The sequence below is a fragment of the Tachypleus tridentatus genome, unplaced genomic scaffold, assembly GCF_004210375.1.
Source record: "Tachypleus tridentatus isolate NWPU-2018 unplaced genomic scaffold, ASM421037v1 Hic_cluster_1, whole genome shotgun sequence".
NCBI lineage: Eukaryota > Metazoa > Arthropoda > Merostomata > Xiphosura > Limulidae > Tachypleus > Tachypleus tridentatus.
In genome coordinates this window covers 15,119,942-15,141,818 of record NW_027467777.1, presented here as the reverse complement: position 1 = coordinate 15,141,818, position 21,877 = coordinate 15,119,942, and the positions used below count along the sequence as shown (strand labels likewise).

General features: G+C 34.2%; 1 protein-coding gene across 1 annotated transcript in view; it reads left to right on the top strand.

Annotated features, from left to right (window-relative positions):
- LOC143242039 (dorsal-ventral patterning tolloid-like protein 1) overlaps positions 1–21,877 on the top strand; it is a 42,286-nt gene that overhangs the window by 9,793 nt on the left and 10,616 nt on the right. Inside the window, exons 5-6 of the mRNA XM_076485380.1 lie at positions 1,879–1,979; positions 6,470–6,670. Of these exons, the coding sequence (XP_076341495.1) occupies positions 1,879–1,979; positions 6,470–6,670 (302 nt within the window). The remainder of the gene's footprint in view (positions 1–1,878; positions 1,980–6,469; positions 6,671–21,877) is intronic.

Sequence of the window (21,877 nt, the reverse complement as noted above, 5' to 3'; positions counted from 1 at the left end):
CACTATTCCAGTACAAGCATGCTGAGGATACAACTGCTGAATTCACATCTACAGAATACGCAGCTGGGTTTTTCAATTGCGTTAACTCCATACACCCCAGCATTATGTTCACTTGTGAACACGAGAAAACTTAACCAAATAACATTTCTCAGTCTCGGGATAACAAGAACCAATACACAATTCAAAACAGAAATCCACAGAAAAATCACCCACACTGGATTTTACATTTCCTGGGACTCAGCACATGAAACAAACAAAATCTCAATATATTAAGAAATCAAATAAACACAGCCACAAAACTATGCTCACCAGATAAAATTAACGATGAAATAAACAAAATAAAACAACACTTCATCAACATCTACAAATTTCCTCAAAAAAACCATCGGAAAAATATTCAAACACATCTAGATCAACAACAAAAACAAACAATACTAAATTCTACGAAACAACAAACTATAAGACCTAAAACTGCAGCATACCAAATATTCCCGAAATCAGTAAAAAATAATCAAAATTTGGAAAAAAAAACTTATAACCAAATACAACATTACAGCAAGCACTAAATTTATTCAAAAACTAGGTACAAAACTAAAGTCCATACTATGTAAAAACTACACTGACAAACACCACACCAACATTATTTATAAAGTACAGTGTAAAACTGCCACGACGTCTGTATTGGAGAAACAAGTAGAAAAATGGAAACTGAATTCAAAGAACACAAAAAGTCACCTTCACGCGTTTCTGAACACTGCAAATCAAATAAACACAACTAAACTGTAGAAAACACCCATATACTAAACAATTAAACAAATACAAACAAACGCAAAATCAAAGAGGCCCTACTTACACAACAATTCAAACCAAAATTGAACCAATATAAAGGAACACCTTTACACCTATACTAATTAATAACCAAACGTCTAACTGTTACGCCCCCTACATTTGTATACCATTCTCGTTTACACTCTCGTCCCTAAGACATGCGCTCGGCTACGGTTAGTTACAAACTCTCTCTTTGTTAACCTGAAGATAACTTAAGAAGGTCGAAACGTTGTTCTCTGCTTTATTTTTATTAAAATGTTAATACCCATACCAGCAATCTTGAGAAAACATTTAATAAATTTTTATCTACATACATTACCAGATTCCTCTTGTATTTTGCAACATTCTTTGCTGAGGATACTTACAAGGAATTGGTTTTTAATTTTAACGAATTTTTCATCTTTGATATAGTTTACACAAGTAAAGTATCAATTACAAGTATGCTTAGACTTAAATCCTTAGGAGTGTTTATGCTTTGTAGACAAACACGTATTGGAAAAATTATTTGTGTATTTCCGAACCATGGGTGATCACTTTATGACGGCCTTAGCATTATTGAAGATGCAAGAAGCGCGAAATATTTTTTTTTAAACATATGTCTAAACCAGGGCCGTGGATTCATTATAACAATGATGACAAAATCAGAGTAGCCCAACAGTTGGTGGTAAGTGCTATTAACCAGTTATCTTCTTTCTGGTGTACAAGCACAAAATTAGGATATGTAGTAAAAGTAGCACTTATGTAAATTTGCCTGAAAGTATAAAACAAAAAACATATCTGTATAGAATGACATATATATGTATTTGTTCCTAAGTCTACTAGTTAATCATTATATCGGCTACTTCTCTTCTTATTTCAGTTAGAGAAACGATTTTTATTTGTTTTTGAAAAATCGTCTCACCGAAAATTGTTACAGAGTTTATTATCTTGTAAGCAAATTAAGTGTTATTTCAGACTTTTATCTATGGGTTATTTAGTAAATAAATAACTACAGATGCTACTTTAAAATGTGTTCAATATCATGTGATAGTTATTCTTTGTCTTCTCCAGTTCTTTGCATGGCCACACGCATGCGTTCTGGATCGGAGCGAACGACATTGAACATGAAAACTATTATGTCTGGGCTGATGGGAATCTTTTTGGATTCTCAAGTGAGTATTTGTTATTAATTACATATTAATTCCTTAGAAGAATCAAGTTTAAAAGTCTTACGGTAATAAATACAGCTAGGTCAGGATTTGTGTCGTTCAGATGAAGTTTGAGGAAAACAATACCAGTCCTCATTACCTATCCTCATTATCTAGTAATTCTTGTGTGTAATATGACACAGGCGACAAAAAATAATACAGAGATTAATTACCAGTCTAACCATAGTAAAGAAGTTAATTACTAGTCTAACCACAACACTGAGTGTAGTTACCAGTTTGCCCGGCATGGCTGGGTGGTTAAGGCATTCGACTCGTAATCTGAGGGTCGTGCGTTTGAATCCCCGTTACACCAAACATGGTTGCCCTTTCAGCTGTTGGGACGTTATAATGTTGCAGTCAATCCTACTATTCGTTGGTAAAGAGTAGCTCAAGAGTGGCGGTGGGTTGTGATGACTAGCTGCCCTCCCTCTAGTCTTACACTACATAATTAGGGACGGCTAGCGCAGATAGCCCTCGTGTAGCTTTGCGCGAAATTGAAATCAAAGAAACAAGTTACCAGTTTAAACTCAATAAAGAATTTCTAATCACAATACTAAGGTTAATTATTACTCTTATCTCAATACAGAGATTAATTACCAGTCTAACTACTATACAAGGTTAACTACCAGTTTTAACCTTAAATAACATTACTAAATGTCAGTGAAATTTGTTGTGCAAAAACTGACCATAACGGTGAATAAAGAATCTGAAGAAACAACAAATGAAAATACAATTCGTTTACAATGAGCATAAGAAATAAATAAATACAAAAAGCATCCTGTAATAATACCTTTTGTTTAAATGAATAATTTTATAAAAAGTGAAGAAGAAAGTTGTCAGTGACTATTCTGGAAAGGAGGTTCTAGAATGGTTTGTTGATTATTCTTCCGCTAAATAATGTGTGATGTAAAAGGTGAACAAAGAGACTTGAACGACTATTTTGGTAAAATACATGTAGTTTACAAGAAAGCCTTGAACATATACTACAGTAAATTAGATATGATGAACGAAAGCACTTGAATGCCTATCTTGGTAAATATGGTGTGATTCACAAGATGTGGTGAACAAGAAAGCTGTGGACGACTATTATTGTAAGGTGCGGTAAACAAGAAGAATTTGAACGACTGTTTTGGTGAGTTATGTGTGGCGAACAAGAAAGAGTTGAATGACTGTTCCCATAAATCAAGTGTGATGAACAGAGTCATATTTGAAGAATTGTTCTGATAAATAAATTTCAGGATACCCAGCTTACAATAATCCTAAACACGAAAGTATGTTGTTCTGTAAGGCAATAAAGCTGTTCCATGTCTGTTTGTTGTACTCGTGGGCTTTCTTTATCATATTACTTAAAGTTCCGCAACTTTTAGAGTTCGGATTTTGTGTACCATATTTTAATACACCGTGTTTTATTTCGGGCAAGACCAATGCAGTTCATCGGGCGGCCAAATGTAGTCTAGCACGTCTGTTCCGTTACCATCTTGCTTACAAACACGTCTTTACATTTAATAAATTATATCATAGTAGCTATTTATTCGATTGTTTTAGTTACAAGTAGAAATTTTTAGTTTTGTAGTTAGTTGTAAGCATTTCCACGTGGACACGATGCGTGTTTCTTTCTTTTTTTCGCAGCGTTAGAGAAGTATGATAAATAAAGAACTTGGGCCAGTATTATTAAGTTTATAAATATATATTATTAAGGTAAACTACCCTAAAGACATGTTGCATAAAAAATGTCTTAACTCTGGGTCAACATGCTACGCACATAACATTAGTGGTAATATTTTACTTCCATCTTTACTTGAAAGTTCTTTAACATTAGTAAAAACTAAATAAATACATGGATTAACTTTTTCGTTTTAATACAGTATGACAAAAATTATCATTTAAGCATTTCTTTTGGTCTATATAAAATTAAATATGAGTTATAAAGTCATTTTCTGATATTTTTGAAACTTATTCTGGCATGGGTTAATAGTTTGTGTAATATGAATGAAAATAGATTATGGTTCGCGTCGCGTTGCTGCAAAAATGCATTTTACACGTTGAAGTCGTTGATTGGATATAAAAATGATAGGTTTTGTTTGTTTTGAATTTCGCGCAAAGCTACTCGAGTGCAATTTGCGCTAACCGACCCTAATTTAGCAATATAAGACTAGAGGTAAGGCAGCTAGTCATCACCACCCACCGCTAACGCTTGAGCTACTCTTTTTACCAACGAATAGTGGGATTGACCGTCACATTATAACGCTCCCACGGCTGAAAGGGCGAGCATATTTGGTGCGACCGGGATTCGAAACCGCGACCCTCGGATTACGAGTCGAACGCCTTAACACGCTTGGCCATACCGGGCCAAGTGATAGGTAAACTCAACTATTTGTTGGCTGTCTGCTTTTTACTTTCAGTCTATGATCTTAAAATGAATTTAAGGACAGCTATGTATAACCCTTATGTAGCTTAAAGCGAAATTTATTTCTAAATTCAACAACTTAGTAAACTTACACTCTGGTTTAAACAGTTAGCTATAAAACTAAATACTAGGCAAAAAAAGTTATTCCGACATTATAAAATTAACTATCAGGTTTACGCGGCTATTTTGACTTCGACACGACTAAAAATAAAACTTTGGTAGTTAATTTAATATTGGTAGAATTATATTTTTGACCAAATGTTTTCTTGTTTGGGTAAAACAAATCTTATATATTAGCAGTTTCTTTGATCTCGAATTCTTAAACAGCTCTAGGTTAAACAGAATTTTTCCCCATATTTGTCAAGACAAAAAAGAAAACGTGCTGTTAAGTATTATAATTAATCCCGGACGAGTTTCTGATTTTCTATGTTACGTAATACAATTTCAAATAGCCTGAAATTTGAATTTAAATTTAGAAGTTAATTGAATGTCAGTATGTATCAACTTTATGATATTTGTCAACAAGATTGATACACACAGTCTTCTTTCTTAACACAAAGATATTTTTCTATACAAACAGCAATATAATTTATAATAACGGCTATTACAAATCATGATTTATGTGCAAAGTTTTTACAAACTTACAAACAATAATGAGGCTTCGATCTGGTCTGGAACTGAATATTTTATCGAAGGTTCACGATGAGCGAATTAATTCTGTGTTCATACACAGGTACACTTTCCTTGACGGAAAGCGAGCTAGCTTCTTCACATGTGAGTTTTTTGTTTGTTTTTTTTCACAGACGAAAGTATCTAATGTCTTCCTAGAAATACTAACGTCGAAAGTTAACTCAATGATGTTAAACTGTTTGTAATGTTCGACATCTATAAGCGTTCCTGATCAAATATTTTTAGTTTTCCGGTTAATAAGCGTTTATCACAGTTATAGCTTCTGAGGTTTATACAGGGTGTTCGCAAAGTCACTGTGCAGTTTTGAAAGCAGCGATAACAGCATTCATTCAATCTATTTCAAGCCAACAACTGATAGCTGTGTTTAGAAACAAAATAAGAAGGATCCAAGCCTGTATTGATACCAACGGTGGTCACTTTCAACATTGTTTACAATTTTCATTCATATTTACCTCCAGTATTTTATATTGAAACATGTCTGTTAATAAATATATAAGTTGCACAGTGACTTTCCGAACACCCTGTAGTATACCAGTTCTAGCAAACTGTCTCTAGGCGCGTCAATTTATAAACTTTTAGGGTGAGGTTCTCGAATGTTCAATTGGCAACAATATTTGAAAATACACAAGTGCTATCGTAAAACATATATTGTTGATTCTTACTTTCGGGTATCTTCTGCAAATCTACAGAATAGGCGAGACATTTGCAATACACATTTAACAATATAAATTACACGTATTTCTAAGTATACATTTAACTAAAACAAACATAGATATTAAAATAAATATATATTAGTAAAGCCATTACAATGAAGCTGCTTTATTTTTGTAAAAAATGGTTCTCACCTAAACAGGTTTCTGAATCTAAGTAAAATAAAACTAAGTTATGCAGTATTTTTAATAAAACACCTTAAACGGAATATCGTTTTCCTAATCTTGAAAAACTAAATTATAAACTTTCACAGTTCGTTTAATTTAGTTGCAGTGCAATTTCGGAGCCAGAAAATTAATTTATTTGGTTTTGTTGAAAAGTAATATATTTGTAAGTACTTTTTCTCAATTTTACAAAACTTAAAGCTAACTCTAAGTAGCTCTCGCTATTTTATCATGTCAAATGCTTATATCAAACTGCTCATATTTACTATGGAAATAAACCAAAACTTACGGAAGTAAAAATAAATTAAACATTAATACTTATTAAATATCTTCGATGATTAAAAAGTAATAGAAATGACACCTAATGATAGAAAATATATCATTTTAAGATACTGTACTTGAACTGGTGTTACTCTAAGCAAAATATGTAGCGTACAATGTTTGCTTGTTTTTACTTACTGTAGAAAAATATTACTTTTCAGACTGGTTTCCGGGTTGGACCAATTATAATTATTATAATTCTCAGCCTAGCGATGATGGTTTATCTAATCAGGACTGTGTTGAAATGAGAGATCGTTATAGGTACCCGACTAAAGGAGAAGGAGAAACTGAACATTTTTATTGGAACGACAGAGATTGTTCAGTACAAAATCTATTTATATGCCAAAGACCTAAACAAGAAGGTAAGTCATTAATTAGTTTCATAATGTTACATTTCTTGTTAATTTTTACGATTTATGTTCGGGTTTGGTAGCACAGGTTGATTATAAGTGAAGCCATATATTTAAAATAATTAGACCAGAAGAAACCTCTGAAGAAAAAGAAAAATCTTTAACGTATATAAAGACCTACTTGTTTTGTAAGAACAAAATATCGCCAGAGTTACACTGACGATCATAAATTTTATTCAGAAAAACACTTTGGCCATGAAACACTGTGTTTCAAAACTATCTTCACACAGCATACGTAAGTCACTTTTCTCGTTAGCTAATATTGTGTGTATTTATCTTCTTTTCCTCTTTTTCGATAATACATTGGTGATTTAAGAAACGTGTAGGATATTGTATGGATTAACGAACACTGTCCAGAACAGCTGATTATTATAAAGCTTCGTTTAGGGATAGAGTCAAATTTTGAGTTGAAAATGAAAGACAGGACATAGATATAAAAGTTTTGATAACATGCTAAAAACAGAAAAGAAAGAAGGAACTGTGTGACAATATAAACTTTCAAGGAGATCAAGGGCAGGGTTCGCTCTTCACGCAACGAGGAAATTATTGATAAAATTGAGAATCTGGTGTGAAAAGGTGGAAGATAAAAAAAGAGAGAGGTGAGAATAATGAGTAGTCTTTTATATATAGAGAGGTGAGAATAATGAGTAGTCTCTCATATAGAGAGAGGTGAGAATAATGAGTAGTCTCTCATATAGAGAGAGGTGAGAATAATGAGTAGTCTTTCATATATAGACAGTGAGAATAATGAGTATTCTCTCATATAGAGAGAGGTGAGAATAATGAGTAGTCTCTCATATAGAGAGAGGTGAGAATAATGAGTAGTCTTTCATATATATAGAGGTGAGAATAATGAGTAGTCTTTCATATAGAGAGAGGTGAGAATAATGAGTAGTCTTTCATATAGAGAGAGGTGAGAATAATGAGTAGTCTCTCATATAGAGAGAGGTGAGAATAATGAGTAGTCTCTAATATAGAGAGAGGTGAGAATAGTGAGTAGTCTTTCATATATAGAGAGGTGAGAATAATGAGTAGTCTCTCATATAGAGAGAGGTGAGAATAATGAGTAGTCTCTCATATAGAGAGAGGTGAGAATAATGAGTATTCTCTCATATAGAGAGAGGTGAGAATAATGAGTAGTCTCTCATATAGAGAGAGGTGAGAATAATGAGTAGTCTTTCATATATAGAGAGGTGAGAATAATGAGTAGTCTCTCATATAGAGAGAGGTGAGAATAATGAGTAGTCTCTCATATAGAGAGAGGTGAGAATAATGAGTAGTTTCTCATATAGAGAGAGGTGAGAATAATGAGTAGTCTCTCATATAGAGAGAGGTGAGAATAATGAGTAGTCTCTCATATAGAGAGAGTGAGAATAATGAGTAGTCTCTCATATAGAGAGAGTGAGAATAATGAGTAGTCTCTCATATAGAGAGAGGTGAAAATAATGAGTAGTCTCATATAGAGAGAGGTGAGAATAATGAGTAGTCTTTCATATATAGACAGTGAGAATAATGAGTAGTCTTTCATATAGAGAGAGGTGAGAATAATGAGTAGTCTCTCATATAGAGAGAAGTGAGAATAATGAGTAGTCTCTCATATAGAGAGAAGTGAGAATAATGAGTAGTCTCTCATATAGAGAGAGGTGAGAATAATGAGTAGTCTTTCATATAGAGAGAGGTGAGAATAATGAGTAGTCTCTAATATAGAGAGAGGTGAGAATAGTGAGTAGTCTTTCATATATAGAGAGGTGAGAATAATGAGTAGTCTCTCATATAGAGAGAGATGAGAATAATGAGTATTCTCTCATATAGAGAGAGGTGAGAATAATGAGTAGTTTCTCATATATAGAGAGGTGAGAATAATGAGTAGTCTCTCATATATAGAGAGGTGAGAATAATGAGTAGTCTCTCATATATAGAGAGGTGAGAATAATGAGTAGTCTCTCATATAGAGAGAGGTGAGAATAATGAGCAGTCTTTCATATATAGAGAGGTGAGAATAATGAGTAGTCTCTCATATATAGAGAGGTGAGAATAATGAGTAGTCTCTCATATATAGAGAGAGGTGAGAATAATGAGTAGTCTCTCATATAGAGAGAGGTGAGAATAATGAGTAGTCTCTCATATAGAGAGAGGTGAGAATAATGAGTAGTCTCATATAGAGAGAGGTGAGAATAATGAGTAGTCTTTCATATAGAGACAGTGAGAATAATGAGTAGTCTCTTATATAGAGAGAAGTGAGAATAATGAGTAGTCTCTCATATAGAGAGGAGTGAGAATAATGAGTAGTCTCTCATATAGAGAGAGGTGAGAATAATGAGTGGTATCTCATATAGAGAGAGGTGAGAATAATGAGTAGTCTCTCATATAGAGAGAGGTGAGAATAATGAGTAGTCTCTCATATATAGAGAGGTGAGAATAATGAGTAGTCTCTCATATATAGAGAGGTGAGAATAATGAGTAGTCTCTCATAGAGAGAGGTGAGAATAATGAGTAGTATCTCATATAGAGAGGTGAGAATAATGAGTAGTCTCTCATATAGAGAGGTGAGAATAATGAGTAGTCTCTCATATATAGAGAGGTGAGAATAATGAGTAGTCTCTCATATAGAGAGGTGAGAATAATGAGCAGTCTTTCATATAGAGAGGTGAGAATAATGAGTAGTCTTTCATATAGAGAGAGGTGAGAATAATGAGTAGTCTCTCATATAGAGAGAGGTGAGAATAATGAGTAGTCTCTCATATATAGAGAGGTGAGAATAATGAGTAGTCTCTCATATAGAGAGAGGTGAGAATAATGAGTAGTCTCTCATATAGAGAGAAGTGAGAATAATGAGTAGTCTTTCATATATAGAGAGTTGAGAATAATGAGTAGTCTTTCATATAGAGAGAAGTGAGAATAATGAGTAGTCTTTCATATATAGAGAGGTGAGAATAATGAGTAGTCTCTCATATAGAGAGAGGTGAGAATAATGAGCAGTCTTTCATATAGAGAGAGGTGAGAATAATGAGTAGTCTCTCATATAGAGAGAGGTGAGAATAATGAGTAGTCTTTCATATAGAGAGAGGTGAGAATAATGAGTAGTCTCTAATATAGAGAGAGGTGAGAATAGTGAGTAGTCTTTCATATATAGAGAGGTGAGAATAATGAGTAGTCTCTCATATAGAGAGAGATGAGAATAATGAGTATTCTCTCATATAGAGAGGTGAGAATAATGAGTAGTTTCTCATATAGAGAGAGTGAGAATAATGAGTAGTCTCTCATATAGAGAGAGGTGAGAATAATGTAGTAGTCTCTCATATAGAGAGGTGAGAATAATGAGTAGTCTCTCATAGAGAGAGGTGAGAATAATGAGTAGTCTCTCATATAGAGAGAGGTGAGAATAATGAGTAGTCTCATATAGAGAGGTGAGAATAATGAGTAGTCTTTCATATATAGACAGTGAGAATAATGAGTAGTCTTTCATATAGAGAGAGGTGAGAATAATGAGTAGTCTCTCATATAGAGAGAGGTGAGAATAATGAGTAGTCTCTCATATAGAGAGAGGTGAGAATAATGAGTAGTCTCTCATATAGAGAGAGGTGAGAATAATGAGTAGTCTCTCATATAGAGAGGTGAGAATAATGAGTAGTCTCTCTCATATATAGAGAGGTGAGAATAATGAGTAGTCTCTCATATAGAGAGAGAGTGAGAATAATGAGCAGTCTTTCATATAAAGAGAGGTGAGAATAATGAGTAGTCTTTCATATATAGACAGTGAGAATAATGAGTAGTCTTTCATATAGAGAGGTGAGAATAATGAGTAGTCTCTCATATAGAGAGAAGTGAGAATAATGAGTAGTCTCTCATATAGAGAGAGGTGAGAATAATGAGTAGTCTCTCATAGAGAGAGGTAAGAATAATGACTAGTCTCTCATATATAGAGAGGTGAGAATAATGAGTAGTCTCTCATATATAGAGAGGTGAGAATAATGAGTAGTCTCTCATATAGAGAGAGGTGAGAATAATGAGTAGTCTTTCATATATAGACAGTGAGAATAATGAGTAGTCTTTCATATAGAGAGAGGTGAGAATAATGAGTAGTCTCTCATATAGAGAGAAGTGAGAATAATGAGTAGTCTCTCATATAGAGAGAGTGAGAATAATGAGTAGTCTCTCATATAGAGAGGTGAGAATAATGAGTAGTCTCTCATATAGAGAGGTGAGAATAATGAGTAGTCTCTCATATAGAGAGGTGAGAATAATGAGTAGTCTCTCATATAGAGAGAGGTGAGAATAATGAGCAGTCTTTCATATAGAGAGAGGTGAGAATAATGAGTAGTCTTTCATATATAGACAGTGAGAATAATGAGTAGTCTTTCATATAGAGAGAGGTGAGAATAATGAGTAGTCTCTCATATAGAGAGAAGTGAGAATAATGAGTAGTCTCTCATATAGAGAGAGGTGAGAATAATGAGTAGTCTCTCATATAGAGAGAGGTAAGAATAATGACTAGTCTCTCATATATAGAGAGGTGAGAATAATGAGTAGTCTCTCATATATAGAGAGGTGAGAATAATGAGTAGTCTCTCATATAGAGAGAGGTGAGAATAATGAGCAGTCTTTCATATAGAGAGAGGTGAGAATAATGAGTAGTCTTTCATAGAGAGAGGTGAGAATAATGAGTAGTCTCTCATATAGAGAGGAGTGAGAATAATGAGTAGTCTCTCATATAGAGAGGTGAGAATAATGAGTAGTCTCTCATATAGAGAGGTGAGAATAATGAGTAGTCTCTCATATAGAGAGAGGTGAGAATAATGAGTAGTCTCTCATATAGAGAGAGGTGAGAATAATGAGCAGTCTCTCATATAGAGAGAGGTGAGAATAATGAGCAGTCTTTCATATAGAGAGAGGTGAGAATAATGAGTAGTCTTTCATATATAGAGAGGTGAGAATAATGAGTAGTCTCATATATAGAGAGGTGAGAATAATGAGTAGTCTCTCATATAGAGAGGTGAGAATAATGAGTAGTCTCTCATATAGAGAGAGGTGAGAATAATGAGTAGTCTCATATAGAGAGAGGTGAGAATAATGAGTAGTCTTTCATATATAGACAGTGAGAATAATGAGTAGTCTCTCATATAGAGAGAGGTGAGAATAATGAGTAGTCTCTTATATAGAGAGAGTGAGAATAATGAGTAGTCTCTCATAGAGAGAGGTGAGAATAATGAGTAGTCTCTCATATAGAGAGAGGTGAGAATAATGAGCAGTCTTTCATATATAGAGAGGTGAGAATAATGAGTAGTCTTTCATATAGAGAGAGGTGAGAATAATGAGTAGTCTCTCATATAGAGAGAGTGAGAATAATGAGTAGTCTCTCATATAGAGAGAGGTGAGAATAATGAGTAGTCTTTCATATAGAGAGAGGTGAGAATAATGAGTAGTCTCTCATATAGAGAGGAGTGAGAATAATGAGTAGTCTCTCATATAGAGAGAGGTGAGAATAATGAGTAGTCTTTCATATAGAGAGAGGTGAGAATAATGAGTAGTCTCTCATATAGAGAGAAGTGAGAATAATGAGTAGTCTCTCATATAGAGAGAGGTGAGAATAATGAGTAGTCTCTCATATAGAGAGAGGTAAGAATAATGACTAGTCTCTCATATATAGAGAGGTGAGAATAATGAGTAGTCTCTCATATATAGAGAGGTGAGAATAATGAGTAGTCTCTCATATAGAGAGGTGAGAATAATGAGCAGTCTTTCATATAGAGAGGTGAGAATAATGAGTAGTCTTTCATATAGAGAGGTGAGAATAATGAGTAGTCTCTCATAGAGAGAGAGTGAGAATAATGAGTAGTCTCTCATATAGAGAGGTGAGAATAATGAGTAGTCTCTCATATAGAGAGAGGTGAGAATAATGAGTAGTCTCTCTCATATAGAGAGGTGAGAATAATGAGTAGTCTCTCATAGAGAGAGGTGAGAATAATGAGCAGTCTCTCATATAGAGAGAGGTGAGAATAATGAGCAGTCTTTCATATAGAGAGAGGTGAGAATAATGAGTAGTCTTTCATATATAGAGAGGTGAGAATAATGAGTAGTCTCTCATATAGAGAGAGGTGAGAATAATGAGTAGTCTCTCATATATAGAGAGGTGAGAATAATGAGTAGTCTCTCATATAGAGAGAGGTGAGAATAATGAGTAGTCTCTCATATAGAGAGAGGTGAGAATAATGAGTAGTCTCTCATATAGAGAGGTGAGAATAATGAGTAGTCTCTCATATAGAGAGAGGTGAGAATAATGAGTAGTCTCATATAGAGAGAGGTGAGAATAATGAGTAGTCTTTCATATATAGACAGTGAGAATAATGAGTAGTCTTTCATATAGAGAGAGGTGAGAATAATGAGTAGTCTCTTATATAGAGAGAAGTGAGAATAATGAGTAGTCTCTCATATAGAGAGAGGTGAGAATAATGAGTAGTCTCTCATATAGAGAGAGGTGAGAATAATGAGCAGTCTTTCATATATAGAGAGGTGAGAATAATGAGTAGTCTTTCATATAGAGAGAGGTGAGAATAATGAGTAGTCTCTCATATAGAGAGGAGTGAGAATAATGAGTAGTCTCTCATATAGAGAGAGGTGAGAATAATGAGTAGTCTCTCATATAGAGAGAGGTGAGAATAATGAGCAGCCTTTCATATATAGAGAGGTGAGAATAATGAGTAGTCTCTCATATAGAGAGAGGTGAGAATAATGAGCAGCCTTTCATATATAGAGAGGTGAGAATAATGAGTAGTCTTTCATATAGAGAGGTGAGAATAATGAGTAGTCTCTCATATAGAGAGAGTGAGAATAATGAGTAGTCTCTCATATAGAGAGAGGTGAGAATAATGAGTAGTATCTCATATAGAGAGAGGTGAGAATAATGAGTAGTCTCTCATATATAGAGAGGTGAGAATAATGAGTAGTCTCTCATATATAGAGAGGTGAGAATAATGAGTAGTCTTTCATATATAGAGAGGTGAGAATAATGAGTAGTATCTCATATAGAGAGAGGTGAGAATAATGAGTAGTCTCTCATATATAGAGAGGTGAGAATAATGAGTAGTCTCTCATATAGAGAGAGGTGAGAATAATGAGTAGTCTCTCATATAGAGAGAGGTGAGAATAATGAGTAGTCTCTCATATAGAGAGAGGTGAGAATAATGAGTAGTCTTTCATATATATAGAGGTGAGAATAATGAGTAGTCTTTCATATAGAGAGAGGTGAGAATAATGAGTAGTCTTTCATATAGAGAGAGGTGAGAATAATGAGTAGTCTCTCATATAGAGAGAGGTGAGAATAATGAGTAGTCTCTCATATAGAGAGAGGTGAGAATAATGAGTAGTCTTTCATATAGAGAGGTGAGAATAATGAGTAGTCTCTCATATAGAGAGGTGAGAATAATGAGTAGTCTCTCATATAGAGAGAGGTGAGAATAATGAGTAGTCTCTCATATAGAGAGGTGAGAATAATGAGTAGTCTCTCATATAGAGAGAGGTGAGAATAATGAGTAGTCTTTCATATAGAGAGGTGAGAATAATGAGTAGTCTCTCATATAGAGAGAGGTGAGAATAATGAGTAGTCTCTCATATAGAGAGAGGTGAGAATAATGAGTAGTTTCTCATATAGAGAGAGGTGAGAATAATGAGTAGTCTCTCATATAGAGAGAGGTGAGAATAATGAGTAGTCTCTCATATAGAGAGAGGTGAGAATAATGAGTAGTCTCTCATATAGAGAGAGGTGAGAATAATGAGTAGTCTCTCATATAGAGAGAGGTGAAAATAATGAGTAGTCTCATATAGAGAGAGGTGAGAATAATGAGTAGTCTTTCATATATAGACAGTGAGAATAATGAGTAGTCTTTCATATAGAGAGAGGTGAGAATAATGAGTAGTCTCTCATATAGAGAGAAGTGAGAATAATGAGTAGTCTCTCATATAGAGAGAGTGAGAATAATGAGTAGTCTCTCATATAGAGAGAGGTGAGAATAATGAGTAGTCTTTCATATAGAGAGAGGTGAGAATAATGAGTAGTCTCTAATATAGAGAGAGGTGAGAATAGTGAGTAGTCTTTCATATATAGAGAGGTGAGAATAATGAGTAGTCTCTCATATAGAGAGAGATGAGAATAATGAGTATTCTCTCATATAGAGAGAGGTGAGAATAATGAGTAGTTTCTCATATATAGAGAGGTGAGAATAATGAGTAGTCTCTCATATATAGAGAGGTGAGAATAATGAGTAGTCTCTCATATAGAGAGAGGTGAGAATAATGAGTAGTCTCTCATATAGAGAGAGGTGAGAATAATGAGCAGTCTTTCATATATAGAGAGGTGAGAATAATGAGTAGTCTCTCATATATAGAGAGGTGAGAATAATGAGTAGTCTCTCATATATAGAGAGGTGAGAATAATGAGTAGTCTCTCATATAGAGAGAGGTGAGAATAATGAGTAGTCTCTCATATAGAGAGAGGTGAGAATAATGAGTAGTCTCATATAGAGAGAGGTGAGAATAATGAGTAGTCTTTCATATATAGACAGTGAGAATAATGAGTAGTCTCTTATATAGAGAGAAGTGAGAATAATGAGTAGTCTCTCATATAGAGAGGAGTGAGAATAATGAGTAGTCTCTCATATAGAGAGAGGTGAGAATAATGAGTGGTATCTCATATAGAGAGAGGTGAGAATAATGAGTAGTCTCTCATATATAGAGAGGTGAGAATAATGAGTAGTCTCTCATATATAGAGAGGTGAGAATAATGAGTAGTCTCTCATATAGAGAGAGGTGAGAATAATGAGTAGTCTCTCATATAGAGAGAGGTGAGAATAATGAGTAGTCTCTCATATAGAGAGAGGTGAGAATAATGAGTAGTCTCTCATATATAGAGAGGTGAGAATAATGAGTAGTCTCTCATATATAGAGAGGTGAGAATAATGAGTAGTCTCTCATATAGAGAGAGGTGAGAATAATGAGCAGTCTTTCATATAGAGAGAGGTGAGAATAATGAGTAGTCTTTCATATATAGAGAGGTGAGAATAATGAGTAGTCTCTCATATAGAGAGAGGTGAGAATAATGAGTAGTCTCTCATATATAGAGAGGTGAGAATAATGAGTAGTCTCTCATATAGAGAGAGTGAGAATAATGAGTAGTCTCTCATATAGAGAGAGTGAGAATAATGAGTAGTCTTTCATATATAGAGAGGTGAGAATAATGAGTAGTCTTTCATATAGAGAGAAGTGAGAATAATGAGTAGTCTTTCATATATAGAGAGGTGAGAATAATGAGTAGTCTCTCATATAGAGAGAGGTGAGAATAATGAGCAGTCTTTCATATATAGAGAGGTGAGAATAATGAGTAGTCTCTCATATAGAGAGGTGAGAATAATGAGTAGTCTTTCATATAGAGAGGTGAGAATAATGAGTAGTCTCTAATATAGAGAGGTGAGAATAGTGAGTAGTCTTTCATATATAGAGAGGTGAGAATAATGAGTAGTCTCTCATATAGAGAGAGATGAGAATAATGAGTAGTCTCTCATATAGAGAGAGGTGAGAATAATGAGTAGTCTCTCATATATAGAGAGGTGAGAATAATGAGTAGTCTCTCATATAGAGAGAGGTGAGAATAATGAGTAGTCTCTCATATAGAGAGAGGTGAGAATAATGAGTAGTCTCTCATATAGAGAGAGGTGAGAATAATGAGTAGTCTCATATAGAGAGAGGTGAGAATAATGAGTAGTCTTTCATATATAGACAGTGAGAATAATGAGTAGTCTTTCATATAGAGAGAGGTGAGAATAATGAGTAGTCTCTCATATAGAGAGAGTGAGAATAATGAGTAGTCTCTCATATAGAGAGAGGTGAGAATAATGAGTAGTCTCTCATATAGAGAGAGGTGAGAATAATGAGTAGTCTCTCATATAGAGAGGTGAGAATAATGAGTAGTCTCTCATATATAGAGAGGTGAGAATAATGAGTAGTCTCTCATATAGAGAGAGGTGAGAATAATGAGCAGTCTTTCATATAAAGAGAGGTGAGAATAATGAGTAGTCTTTCATATATAGACAGTGAGAATAATGAGTAGTCTTTCATATAGAGAGAGGTGAGAATAATGAGTAGTCTCTCATATAGAGAGAAGTGAGAATAATGAGTAGTCTCTCATATAGAGAGAGGTGAGAATAATGAGTAGTCTCTCATATAGAGAGAGGTGAGAATAATGAGTAGTCTCTCATATAGAGAGGTGAGAATAATGAGTAGTCTCTCATATATAGAGAGGTGAGAATAATGAGTAGTCTCTCATAGAGAGAGGTGAGAATAATGAGTAGTCTTTCATATATAGACAGTGAGAATAATGAGTAGTCTTTCATATAGAGAGGTGAGAATAATGAGTAGTCTCTCATATAGAGAGAGTGAGAATAATGAGTAGTCTCTCATAGAGAGAGGTGAGAATAATGAGTAGTCTCTCATATAGAGAGGTGAGAATAATGAGTAGAGAGAGGTGAGAATAATGAGTAGTCTCTCATATAGAGAGGTGAGAATAATGAGTAGTCTCTCATATAGAGAGGTGAGAATAATGAGCAGTCTTTCATATAGAGAGGTGAGAATAATGAGTAGTCTTTCATATATAGAGACAGTGAGAATAATGAGTAGTCTTTCATATATAGAGAGGTGAGAATAATGAGTAGTCTCTCATATAGAGAAGTGAGAATAATGAGTAGTCTCTCATATAGAGAGAGGTGAGAATAATGAGTAGTCTCTCATATAGAGAGAGGTGAGAATAATGACTAGTCTCTCTCATATAGAGAGGTGAGAATAATGAGTAGTCTCTCATATATAGAGAGGTGAGAATAATGAGTAGTCTCTCATATAGAGAGAGGTGAGAATAATGAGCAGTCTTTCATATAGAGAGAGGTGAGAATAATGAGTAGTCTTTCATATAGAGAGAGGTGAGAATAATGAGTAGTCTCTCATATAGAGAGGAGTGAGAATAATGAGTAGTCTCTCATATAGAGAGAGGTGAGAATAATGAGTAGTCTCTCATATAGAGAGAGGTGAGAATAATGAGTAGTCTCTCATATAGAGAGGTGAGAATAATGAGTAGTCTCTCATATAGAGAGAGGTGAGAATAATGAGCAGTCTCTCATATAGAGAGAGGTGAGAATAATGAGCAGTCTTTCATATAGAGAGAGGTGAGAATAATGAGTAGTCTTTCATATATAGAGAGGTGAGAATAATGAGTAGTCTCTCATATAGAGAGAGGTGAGAATAATGAGTAGTCTCTCATATAGAGAGGTGAGAATAATGAGTAGTCTCTCATATAGAGAGGTGAGAATAATGAGTAGTCTCTCATAGAGAGAGGTGAGAATAATGAGTAGTCTTTCATATATAGAGACAGTGAGAATAATGAGTAGTCTTTCATATAGAGAGAGGTGAGAATAATGAGTAGTCTCTTATATAGAGAGAAGTGAGAATAATGAGTAGTCTCTCATATAGAGAGAGGTAAGAATAATGAGTAGTCTCTCATATAGAGAGAGGTGAGAATAATGAGCAGCCTTTCATATATAGAGAGGTGAGAATAATGAGTAGTCTTTCATATAGAGAGAGGTGAGAATAATGAGTAGTCTCTCATATAGAGAGGAGTGAGAATAATGAGTAGTCTCTCATATAGAGAGAGGTGAGAATAATGAGTAGTCTTTCATATAGAGAGGTGAGAATAATGAGTAGTCTCTCATATAGAGAGAGTGAGAATAATGAGTAGTCTCTCATATAGAGAGGTGAGAATAATGAGTAGTCTTTCATATAGAGAGGTGAGAATAATGAGTAGTCTCTCTCATATAGAGAGAAGTGAGAATAATGAGTAGTCTCTCATATATAGAGAGGTGAGAATAATGAGTAGTCTCTCATATAGAGAGAGGTAAGAATAATGAGTAGTCTCTCATATATAGAGAGGTGAGAATAATGAGTAGTCTCTCATATATAGAGAGGTGAGAATAATGAGTAGTCTCTCATATAGAGAGGTGAGAATAATGAGCAGTCTTTCATATAGAGAGGTGAGAATAATGAGTAGTCTTTCATATAGAGAGGTGAGAATAATGAGTAGTCTCTCATATAGAGAGAGTGAGAATAATGAGTAGTCTCTCATATAGAGAGAGGTGAGAATAATGAGTAGTCTCTCATATAGAGAGAGGTGAGAATAATGAGTAGTCTCTCATATAGAGAGGTGAGAATAATGAGTAGTCTCTCATATAGAGAGAGGTGAGAATAATGAGCAGTCTCTCATATAGAGAGAGGTGAGAATAATGAGCAGTCTTTCATATAGAGAGAGGTGAGAATAATGAGTAGTCTTTCATATATAGAGAGGTGAGAATAATGAGTAGTCTCTCATATAGAGAGAGGTGAGAATAATGAGTAGTCTCTCATATATAGAGAGGTGAGAATAATGAGTAGTCTCTCATATATAGAGAGAGGTGAGAATAATGAGTAGTCTCTCATATAGAGAGAGGTGAGAATAATGAGTAGTCTCTCATATAGAGAGAGGTGAGAATAATGAGTAGTCTCTCATATAGAGAGAGGTGAGAATAATGAGTAGTCTCATATAGAGAGAGGTGAGAATAATGAGTAGTCTTTCATATATAGACAGTGAGAATAATGAGTAGTCTTTCATATAGAGAGAGGTGAGAATAATGAGTAGTCTCTTATATAGAGAGAAGTGAGAATAATGAGTAGTCTCTCATATAGAGAGAGGTAAGAATAATGAGTAGTCTCTCATATAGAGAGAGGTGAGAATAATGAGCAGCCTTTCATATATAGAGAGGTGAGAATAATGAGTAGTCTTTCATATAGAGAGGTGAGAATAATGAGTAGTCTCTCTCATATAGAGAGAGTGAGAATAATGAGTAGTCTCTCATATAGAGAGAGGTGAGAATAATGAGTAGTCTCTCATATAGAGAGGTGAGAATAATGAGCAGCCTTTCATATAGAGAGGTGAGAATAATGAGTAGTCTCTCATATAGAGAGGTGAGAATAATGAGCAGCCTTTCATATAGAGAGTGAGAATAATGAGTAGTCTTTCATATAGAGAGGTGAGAATAATGAGTAGTCTCTCATATAGAGAGGAGTGAGAATAATGAGTAGTCTCTCATATAGAGAGAGGTGAGAATAATGAGTAGTATCTCATATAGAGAGAGGTGAGAATAATGAGTAGTCTCTCATATATAGAGAGGTGAGAATAATGAGTAGTCTCTCATATATAGAGAGGTGAGAATAATGAGTAGTCTTTCATATATAGAGAGGTGAGAATAATGAGTAGTATCTCATATAGAGAGAGGTGAGAATAATGAGTAGTCTCTCATATATAGAGAGGTGAGAATAATGAGTAGTCTCTCATATAGAGAGAGGTGAGAATAATGAGTAGTCTCTCATATAGAGAGAGGTGAGAATAATGAGCAGCCTTTCATATATAGAGAGGTGAGAATAATGAGTAGTCTTTCATATAGAGAGAGGTGAGAATAATGAGTAGTCTCTCATATAGAGAGGAGTGAGAATAATGAGTAGTCTCTCATATAGAGAGAGGTGAGAATAATGAGCAGTCTTTCATATAGAGAGAGGTGAGAATAATGAGTAGTCTTTCATATATAGACAGTGAGAATAATGAGTAGTCTTTCATATAGAGAGAGGTGAGAATAATGAGTAGTCTCTCATATAGAGAGAAGTGAGAATAATGAGTAGTCTCTCATATAGAGAGAGGTGAGAATAATGAGTAGTCTCTCATATAGAGAGAGGTAAGAATAATGACTAGTCTCTCATATATAGAGAGGTGAGAATAATGAGTAGTCTCTCATATATAGAGAGGTGAGAATAATGAGTAGTCTCTCATATAGAGAGGTGAGAATAATGAGCAGTCTTTCATATAGAGAGAGGTGAGAATAATGAGTAGTCTTTCATATAGAGAGAGGTGAGAATAATGAGTAGTCTCTCATATAGAGAGGAGTGAGAATAATGAGTAGTCTCTCATATAGAGAGAAGTGAGAATAATGAGTAGTCTTTCATATAGAGAGAAGTGAGAATAATGAGTAGTCTCTCATATAGAGAGAGGTGAGAATAATGAGTAGTCTCTCATATATAGAGAGGTGAGAATAATGAGTAGTCTCTCATATAGAGAGAAGTGAGAATAATGAGTAGTCTCTCATATATAGAGAGGTGAGAATAATGAGTAGTCTTTCATATAGAGAGAGGTGAGAATAATGAGTAGTCTTTCATGTAGAGAGAGTTTCAGGGGCTCTTTTTACGTCATAGCATAGGGAATGTTTCGTTGGATTTTGATTCATTTCCTGCTTTTTTGGTGTGGTTTCTGCTTCAGGAGTCTTTTTGAATATGGTCGTTTTAATCCTGGTATTAGGTACTTGATGGTGTACTCTTCTTTGGAAATATTCCTATCTATAATACTCACGTAGGGCTGTGGGCATCCCTGTGGACATTGCTTCGGAATAAGTAGTTTCCCGCTTCTCTAATTGTCACCATATCTGTTGACACTAATATTTTTGACACAAATCATAAGATGAAAGAATTCTTTGCTAACTAAGAAAAGCATCACCAATAGACGAAATGATTAAGTTGCTTTGTTTCTGCATTTTGTTTAATTAATTAATTAATTAATAAAAAATAATAATTTATTAATTAGTTTAATAGTTAGTTAATTAGTTTGTTTAAGTATTAATAAGTTAGTTTAATAGTTTAATAATAGTTTATTTGAAATGGTTAGTTTAATAGTTTTACTTTGTAACTACATTTTTTTAATATATCAAAATAAGACATCCCCCGAAAATAAGCCCTAGTGTCATATTTTGGAGTGAAAATTAATATAAGCCCTGTCTTATTTTCGGAGAAACACGGTAGTTACATCTTATTGGCCGATTTTCAACAGAGTCGACGTCATGCCAGTACCACTATTGTTCCACAATTATGAATACAATCTAACTCTGCATGAAGTTACGAAAAGACTTTTGGTAGTTTTAAAAATGAAAATTAGAATAGTTGTTGAAATACTAACACAAATTACATAATGGTAAAACATCTACGGCGAATCTAGCAGCTCTGGCAGCAAATTAAAAGTTGTACATAGGAAATAATAATATTACAGTGTAT